This window comes from Solea senegalensis, linkage group LG5, assembly GCF_019176455.1.
Source record: "Solea senegalensis isolate Sse05_10M linkage group LG5, IFAPA_SoseM_1, whole genome shotgun sequence".
Classification (NCBI taxonomy): Eukaryota; Metazoa; Chordata; class Actinopteri; order Pleuronectiformes; family Soleidae; genus Solea; species Solea senegalensis.
Window position 1 is genome coordinate 24,694,232 of NC_058025.1, and position 9,747 is coordinate 24,703,978.

General features: G+C 43.0%; 1 protein-coding gene across 3 annotated transcripts in view; it reads left to right on the plus strand.

Moving 5' to 3' along the window:
• dock5 (dedicator of cytokinesis 5) overlaps positions 1-9,747 on the plus strand; it is a 28,009-nt gene that overhangs the window by 2,627 nt on the left and 15,635 nt on the right. For all 3 annotated transcript variants that reach the window (XM_044026068.1, XM_044026070.1, XM_044026069.1), the window contains exons 2-11: positions 5,200-5,283; positions 5,471-5,511; positions 6,022-6,077; positions 6,294-6,390; positions 6,523-6,671; positions 6,816-6,951; positions 7,050-7,207; positions 7,945-8,026; positions 8,553-8,682; positions 9,319-9,391. In XM_044026068.1, coding sequence (XP_043882003.1) covers positions 5,200-5,283; positions 5,471-5,511; positions 6,022-6,077; positions 6,294-6,390; positions 6,523-6,671; positions 6,816-6,951; positions 7,050-7,207; positions 7,945-8,026; positions 8,553-8,682; positions 9,319-9,391 — 1,006 coding nt within the window. The remainder of the gene's footprint in view (positions 1-5,199; positions 5,284-5,470; positions 5,512-6,021; positions 6,078-6,293; positions 6,391-6,522; positions 6,672-6,815; positions 6,952-7,049; positions 7,208-7,944; positions 8,027-8,552; positions 8,683-9,318; positions 9,392-9,747) is intronic.

The following is a 9,747-nucleotide window of genomic DNA, read 5'->3' on the forward strand; positions in this document are numbered from 1 at the left end:
GCCGTTACAAATTCAGGTTGACGCTTACTGGTATGCAGCACAGTGACTCCCCATTTTTCGGTCTAGTTTTATTTTAGAAACTGAGGTGGAGGATTTTTCTCTGGTATTAATCCTTTTAGTTCCCAGTATGTTATTCAAAACTGTGGCTCTGTTGGATTCAGTAGACTGAGCTATTGGGCCTCAGAAACAGGGCAGGAGTCACTCACACTGTACTTAATCCCTAAAATGCCATCAGACCCTGTATGAGGTCTTATATTTTTAATCCGATTAGTCAGCCCAGGCTGTGCTCAAACAGAGACGACTATATAGTGGGATGACAGACGAGATCTCGGGGTTCCTGATTATATCACTTATATCGTGTTGGGAGATGTGGATATGGGGCTTAAGATATCACAATCTCTTACAGCGAATTTGTGACGCCATTATAAAAGGATAGCCTGTTAATTTCCAAGTGCTGCACTAGAAGTTAAAGTTATTCACTAAAATCATTAGATGAAGAATATGTGCAGCCCCTGGTTTGTTAACTTTACACAATTTGTGTCCTGTGGCTTTGTTTGCTTTTAGGGCAAGGTTGTTTTCATCGTCACTCATTGAAAATCTCTCGTGGATTATGCAACAAAAGTCTTAATTGCCATTTTAAGACTTTAACATAATTAGTTTAAGAGACGTTTTGCATATTTTCAATGTGCAGAATGAGATGTCAAGATGTTAATATTTTTAATATCTCGACAACAACCATGACCCTGTGGGTGCATCAGGTTGCCGCAGGTTTGACCACCAAGCTCGACATGATGTTGTAAATCCCACTCGTGCGTAAACACCGTACGCTTAAGATTTAAGGTGAGAGCAGATGAAGGTGAAACTGTCCTCTGCACGTACGTCACTCTGCAGAATGAAACCTCAAACATCTAAGTGAATGAAGGACACTGTAATGTATAGCTGTTAAAGTTATGACATTCAATTTAGAGTGCCGATTATTGCATTGGATTGTTTTTGCGCGTCTAATAATGACATTTGCTGTGTCATGCTGTGACTTAAAAATGGCTCTCGTGTTGGTTATGTGAGCTGGGTTTCAAATGCTCAGCCGCAACTTCCACCTGGCGATATTATGCAACGAATAGCAAATGAGTTCCCTTTTGAAAAAAGAAGAGCTGCTTAAAGCTGATTCCTGCGCGGGTGTTCCGTGCTGCATGGGCGACGTGCTTGTTAGCAAAACAAACCCACAGCGGCTGGGACTTTGTGGCCTTCGTGGATCGCAATCAGCACAATCCCTGTTGCCTGCAGCCAACACTAATCTTCTCTGTTGAGGTGGGACTCGGCACGGGATTGGCCAGTCATGACTTTTAAAACTTCATTTCGGAATAATTATTTTTTTGCTACATTAAGGAAAAATGCACCAGATAAACTGTAGCAGCAGGTTTTTTATTCAGGCTTTAAAGATGATGAGCCCACACTGGTCTAGCGTTATCCCCTTCTTTACAATTAGCTGGAAATCTCAGAATTACCTCTCTGATTTATGGGTAACCGATGAGGTCTTATCAACTGGGGCACTGTTTTAAGAGCTGCAGATCAGTCTTGCTGTCTAGACTATAGACAAGAGACAAGAGGGCCACAAGAGGCTTTTCTACCGAGGTCTTTATGGTTTTTAAAATGTCCTGCCTGAGGAGAATTGGCTGAAAAACAAACTTTAATAGACTTGCTTTTACCTAATGATTTTTTGTAGAGATACTGTCCCTCTCCAAGTGCTTTGGTAGCACTTGAGATGAGTTGGCTGGTACACAAGTGTCATAAGGGATGTGTGGCCCACCGAATAATCACTACAGTGGCTGTAACATATTCATGGCATAAATCAGTTTTTTTTTTAGTCTATCGGTCTCCATTCTGCTATGAAGTTATGTAACAGTGAGTGGTGCTTTTAAGTTTGTAATAAGTTTAGTTTGTAAAGATTTCTTTATTCTGAAGTATGTTATATCAGAGTGTAGGCATGGCACGTGTCCCATTATACGCATTTTTTTCCATTAGATTGAAGGTTTTTCAACTTACAATAAAAGTCCTCCCAATTTTCTATTCTAATGTGAGATATTGTGCAAAAGTCTCAGGTCACCGCCGGCTTTGTTGTTTTTATGTCCAAATATCAAGTTCTATCATCGCTGGAATTTGGATTTGAATGACGTGACTGAACGTTGGATTTATATTATATCAGAAAGATGTCAATGAATTTAATTTGTGGCTTTCAAGTCTTGAATAAAACTAATAATAGTAATAATAATATTAGACATTTTTCACACCAGATATTTGTGAGAGCCAGGGTCATGCTATTGTGGGCCCAGCTCGACAATATAGTGGGCGGAGTCATCACCGCACGGCTGCATGAAACCGCCGCGACTTCGTTTTACACTTGACACATTACATTACATTACATTACATGTCATTTAGCGACTTACAATGGAATCAAGTACAATTAGCCAGGGGTGGAATCGAACTTGCGACCATGATGTCTTTGGTACACAAGGTAGGGTCTTAACCACTGAGCCACTCCACCCCCGTGACACGTGCAAACGATTGACGAGTGACTTGTAAAGCAGTTGCTTTCAGTGTAACAGAATCGTTAGAATCGCTTAATTCAAAATAGCAGCAGTGCTGTCGCTAAAAACACCAGAATATTGAGATTTTAGACATTTCCCAGGTAATTGTTGGGGATTAACACACGTTTTTAGGATTGTTAAGTCTTTTTTTTTTAACGGATCTACAGTTCGGCATTGTTCGGCTTGAATCTTGTGTTGGACGTCACTCTGGCCAGTCAGTGGCCGGCAGTCAGGTACTAGTGGAAACGCAACTTAACCGTGCCGTGCCGAAGCGAGTAGAGCCCTTTCCTGTATTTTCTAAAGGTGTTCTAAAAAAGTGATAAATATTCATAGTGGTCATTACAGCTTTATTTGCTAAAACAACAAATCAAGTGGTGTCTCAAGACCTTTGCACAGCGCGGCGTGCTGCAGTGTTGATTCTCGTACGTTGCGTCCTTTTGTGTTTGTACATGTGCTGTGTTATTTGTGTCATGGTCGCAATCAAATATTTGTTTTGCGCTCTGCTTTTCGCACCCAGTGAAGGACGGGAACAGGAGAGTCTCTTTTGCGTTGATGAGCTGCCAGCAACCGCTCGAACAGCTCAGCCGCGCCACTCTTAAATTGTTTAATTTAATTTAATCCACTTCTGCGATAAATCATTCAGAGGGAATTGGAGAGGCTTTGATTTAACATTAGTATGCACATTAGCTTAAACCTGAGCAGATAAGGGCTTTATTGGAATTTATAACAACAGCTCCGACCATAGTGTTTCAAGTTAAAGAGGGGGGGGTGATAGTGTGTCTCAGTTGTACAGACAAGTGATGCTGCCGAGGCCCAGACTGTTGGCTCTAGCTGAGGCAGTGTGCCATCACATCGTGCTTAACTGGGCTCCTGTCACTGGCATATTTCCAGGCGGTTGCCAGGCCCCGGACACTGTGTCAACTAAGTGAATGCACCATTGTCACTCTCAGCATGACTACAGGCAAATGTCTTTTTCTTCAGAGCGTGTTTCTGTTAATATTGCTCCTGCTGCCGCTGCTGAGGCCATTTGTGCAGTATGCTACTATATATATGTTTTTTTCTTTTTAAAGAAAACGACTTCACAAGTTGAGACAGAACTGAACGGAAAAAGAAAAGGAGGAATATTTAGTTTGAGGTTTTTGGTTTTTAGTGTCTCTTTTGATGACCGGAAAATGGGTCTGGACAGTTTTTTTGCCTCTTCACATATGAAGGGTGAAGCGTGGGACCGTCTCTGGATGAGATGTTTTCACAACAAGAGGAGCATTTCTGGAAAATTCAAGTCAAGGGGTGGGACCGGGGGTAGATCGGGGAGAATTTCTCTGTAGATTCTCCTGCTGTATTTTCACATTTCAGACATTTGACACTGTTCACACACAGAGGTGACAATTTCGGCAATATTCCTAGACCTAAGTGCATTTCTAAAACAATATAATATAAAACAGAGCAGCAACGAACACATTTTGTTTCATAACTGATTAATCGATTAGTCGTTTTGTACATGAAATGGTTGAAATATGTTAAGGATTTCTCTTTTATACGAACCAAACACTCCAAACAACTCAAGGACAATCAAAATAGTTGTCGATTCATTGAGTAATTGATTCGTAATAATAACAATAATAATCAAATAAGTGTTACAGCCCTAATATAAAATTTGAACTACTCCATGTTGTTGCATATTAGTACATAAAGGAGTGCGAGGCCGAGTCACACTCGGTGTTAAGTCAAGTTTTGGTATTCAGATAAGCAGAGCCAGTTGAAACGTGCTGTGAAATCTGGCCTCGGGCAACAGGCATTATCATGATGCAAGTCCGGGCAGAGTTAGGTTCACAGTTCCTCCTTCTCGCTGCAGAGTGCGAGTGGCTGCGCTCTGTTGCAGCTCCCTCAAGTCGTGACAAAGACCCTCGCCTACAGTATTTTTGTGGAGAGGTTTCTCTTTTGCAACATCTGACTGGTGTTGCATACGTGTCTGTGTCAACTGTCCCCATATGTAGCCTGGTTAAGCAGTTAGGTTTTAATACACTGAACACTGTCAGACTGGGCCATTTGGTTGAGGCGGAATTTGCAGAGTGTGACCAAAGGCCACCGCGGTGCGATTGTGATGCCACCGCCATTTAAGCTCTGCCCCCTCGCTGTTGACACCGAGGATACCTGCTTCAGAACAGTCCATTTACTGGAACGTTAAGCACGGCCTCGGGGCATCCGTTTCAATTAGGAGTCATCAAAATGCTTTAGAGGTTTGACTCACACAGTCGTACTGCACAAACACACGCCGCTGTTAAATTAGGACTAAATCAAAGATCCAGAATCCGGTCCAAGTTATGCGACAAGGAGGGCAAATTGGTTTTCTTTTCCCAGAGAGAGACTGCAAAACCTCTGATCCAAATCTTTTAAAAAACACGCTCTTTCCTATGTGAGTAATTGAAAGGGGACTTTTTTTTTCATTTTTTTTATTTATTTTTTTTTTATTTCTATTTCACTGGACCTTGAGAAGGAACAAAACCTGCCAGAGGTCCTGCCAGGCAGCGAACAAAACCACTTGCTTTGCTTTTGTAGTAGTTGCTGAATATTGTGTCGTCCTTTCATAATGAGTCAGTCCCACTTTGTCCTTCAGCAATCTACAATTATGATCCCAGTGGCGAGCAGGAGCTGCGTCTACAGGTGGGGGACACGGTGCACATACTTGAGAAATTGGAAGGTGAGTGGAGCCGAGCGCACGGCGTGCCCCGACACATCCGACACATCCTTTACTGTGCAGGAACTCTCATGAAATGTAAACGAGCCCATGCTCAATATGCAGCTTGGCGTATAATGATGTAAATGACACTGTTACATTGTCCTCCTGACAAGTTGAACCTATCATCACCTGTCTCATATCTTCTCAGGCTGGTATAGGGGCTACACACTACGCAAGAAATCACACAAGGTGAGGATGTTATTAGTGCTCTGTTGTATTCACTGTCGTCATATACAATATACAGTACTGTGCATTTGATTTCATACAGCACAATTATTAAAATGTTTGTCCTTCATTTTGACAAATATCTGCTTTAAAAAGGTCTATTACTCCAGGTGTATTCAAGACATACACATGTGGTATGAGTGCAAGTAACGATTATTTTCATCATCGATTAGTCGCGTAATTGTTTGGTCTCATAAAATGTCAGAAAATGTTAAAAAATGTCGATCAGTGTTTGTCAAACCAAAGTGATTCAGTGTTTAATGATTTCTTTGTAACCTGGAGCAAAGAAACCAGAAGATATTCACGTTTAAGAAGCTGAAACGATCGGAAATCTTGTTTTAATCGTGGAAACGTGATCAAGCCAGTGATCTCAGAATATGACAGACAAAAAAACCCCCCCCAAAAAAAAGCTGGTGGTGCTCTGTACACACACACACACACACACACACTGATGTTGCCTCTTTGTTTCCTCAGGGCATTTTTCCAGCGTCCTACATCCACTTAAAGGAGGCTACAGTTGAGGGAGTAGGGTGAGATCACATATCAGTAAACTTGACGATAATCCAGTTTGATTTGTGCCTCGCAACCAAAAACACTGCAGCACCTGTGTTGTTGTTATCATTAGTGAAGATGCTGTAATGCTTTCCTTGGCTGTGTAGGGGGAAAAACATCCCAAAAAATATTGATCACGTATAGAAAATTCACTTGTTTTAATTATGTTATTGTTCTTCTCTTGCGACTGGTAGCCAGCAGGAAATAATTATTCCAGCAGATGTACCCCTGGTCCAGGAGCTTGGGGCGACTCTACGAGAATGGGCACAAATATGGCACAATCTCTTTGTGGTATGTGAATGTTGCCTGTTCTCCTCCTAGTACGCACAGTGCTGCACTCCTTTCTGTTTCTTATCACTTGTACAAATTCTCGTGTTGTCGCTGGTTGTACGACTATAATCATATTCCCTGTTTATCTGACAGGCGAACAAGACGACTCTGTTCAGGAGCGTTCAGCAGATGGCCTACAGCCTCATGGAATATCGATCTCAGATAGTGTCAGGAACGCTGCCCAAGGATGACCTTGTGGAGCTGAAGAAGAAAGTAACGGCCAAGATTGATTACGGGAACCGGTGAGAGCACCGCCGTCTCCTTGTGCTGCAATGAAAAGCCTCCCGACATAAACGCCGCCGTAAAGTTTTATGTACTCGGGTCAGAGCGGCTGAGATTGTTTCGGTAAACTCATTTGACGCGGTCTCATCCCCGCTGCCGCTCAGGATTCTGGGGCTGGACCTGGTGGTGAGAGATGAGGAGGGAAACACGCTGGATCCTGACCAGACCAGTACGGTTAGTCTGTTCCGGGCACACGAGACCGCCTCCCGCAGCGTCGATGACAGGATACAAGAGGAGAAGGTAGGGTTCTGATTTATTGATACTGTATTAGTTGCTGTACGTCCGCGTGAGTTATTGTGTGTCATTTACCGCCGGGGGGGCCCTTGTCTTTAACGCAGACGCGACTGCAGAACCTGGAAACGAGGCGCCAGACCCTGTTCAGCACGGTGCACACCTACAGTTTGCTCATGAACCTGAAGAACTTTGTGTGCAACATCGGAGAAGACGCCGAGCTGCTCATGTCCCTGTATGACCCTGACCAGTCTGAGTTCATCAGGTTAGCGCCTCCGCTCTTTTCTCCTCATCAAGTGTCACACTGAGGGTTTTTGTCAACTTTTGTCAAACGAATTATATTTACAATGAGCAGAAAACAAATAATGTTTATAATGTGTTATGTTATGCGACACACACACATACTTTCAATGACGGCTGGTTGAAGATAAATGCGTGGTGCGGTAGTGTTGCTATGGATGGGATTCAAAATTCCGGTCCACTCAGCAACTCTACCAAAAAGCATTGTGTGAACCTTGTTGGCGAGAGCCTGGAATGCATCAGATAGTCATTAATATTTATATGTGTAAAACCTAGGAAATGCCCGAAAAGCTCAGTGGGTGCTGTTGTGTAGCTGATCTCTGACTTTCCTGCAGGGGTTGAAGGGTGAAGGCTAATCACACTAGACGGGCATTTTTCAAACTGTGCAGAAATGGTGCAAATTAAACTGATGCGTAGATTATACAATTATTAATGGTGTTGTTCCTATAAGCCATGGCAATAATCCAGGCCTCTCAGCTGTAATCTGTGTGTTTGGCAAACACCCATAGGATCAGTAGACATTGTTTCCATATATGCAAGCAGCTCGGAATCTTTCTTCCTGACATTTGGGGTTTTTATCTGATAAAACTGCTTAAGTAAGGCCGGGTTTTTTCCACTTTAGTTACGTCCATATTCTTCTATTTCTCCTGATACCTCTGATAATGGGATCTCTAACTGTGATTCTTATTTAAATTCATGCAGCGAGAACTTCTTGGTGCGCTGGGACAGTATGGGGATGCCTAAAGAAATTGAAAAACTCAACAACCTGCCAGCGCTGTTCACGGTAACTGAATCCTAACCCTCTGACTATATCCCCCCCAACCCCCGCTCTGGATTTAAACAATCCAACCGTTCCCTGAAATCTGTGACAAAGAAGACAATTTGCCCTCCGGATCGCTCCTAATTTTCCTAAAAGTTTGAATGAGCGGCTCACACTCGCCGCACATCTTTGAATATTTAAATACAGTTGGCTCAGTCATTTGCCGCCGGTTACGTTGGCGACACAGGCAGCGGTCGCCACACAAACATCGCTTCGCCCGTTGCGTGTGTGCCACATAATGCAATAAAACGACACTAATCGAAGCCAAGAGGCAAGAGTTTTATAGTTCTATTCGCTTCCTCAGCGCATGTCCAGATTCCAAAAACAACCACGTACAGTAGATGTTGGAAAGGTGGTATGTTTTCCTTCAATTTCTTGAGTCCCTCTAATATTTGCCATGTGCCCTGCAGCCACATTCACTGCACTACTGTCTTCTGTGTCCACCGTCTCGCTCAACGTCCCACCAATATATTACCCTCCTTGCATCCAGGACCTGAGCAGCAGCGACTTGATGAGGCAGCGGCTCTTTCTCGTGTGTCAGATCATCAGAGTAGGCAGCATGGAGCTGAAGGAGGGCAAGAAACACACCAGCGGACTGCGGCGGCCCTTTGGCGTGGCAGGTGAGTTCATTTACCAATGTCCACAGTATTTGTGCCATTTCTCTCTGATGGTGTAGTTGCATGGATAACTGGGAGTACAAAAAGGAAGGATTCAGAGTGCTGAGTGAAATGGGAACACCTGCTTTCTGCCCCAGAAAATACTTCCATTCTCTTGGCACAAGAAGTCAGTGGAAATTGGTTTAGCAATGGTCTTTTTTGTTTTTTGGCGAGATGATGAGTGGGTTTTATGAGAAATGGTTTCCTCTGGTGTTGGAGCAGATGGACTGAAACCAGAGTCAAAAAAAAGAGTGTTAAACTCAGAAGTCAAATTATTCTTAGCTGGGGGAAAAGGGAAAAAAAAAAGAAAAAAAAGCACAGTTTCGGAAAGAGTTGGGTGGAATTAACCAATCAAAGGCATTTACAAGCCTGAGATCAAGAATCCTGAATGTGTTTTTATCTCGCTGGCTGTCGCTCATGCCAAGCAACAGGTGAGTGAGATCCAACGCTCGGCTCCGCTTCTGTTTCCAGTGGATCAGGCAACATTGTCCAGAGTTGCACGTTTGTTAAATTGCATGAAAACCAGATGGTTCTGGGTTTTTTTTCCTGTTGTTTTTTCCAGTTGTTTTAAGTGATAACTAATGTCTTTGTGATCGCCAGTGATGGACGTTACAGATGTTGCCCATGGCAAAACAGACGACGAGGACAAACAGCATTTCATCCCTTTCCAGCAGTGAGTCTCTCGATGTTTGTTTTATAACACACATCACAACTCAGCACAGATGATTGAAAATACCCCGAGTAGGACTTCAAGTTTATATTTACCGCGTTTCATCACATCCCCTTTTGAAGACTGGCTCGATTTTTCAAAATGTACATTTCAAGGACAAACACAAAACTTTTTTTGTGTTCAGTCTTTTCAGAGACGAGCTTTAAAGGTCATCTTTTCAGTGCAGCGTGGCGATGAGCTCGCTGATGCACAATATAGAAATCCTAAGTAGAGGAGCTCCAAAAATATCTCGAGTGAGAATCCCTGACATCTAAACCAAATTTTTACCGAGGCTTATCCTCTATTTCTCCCGACTCGCT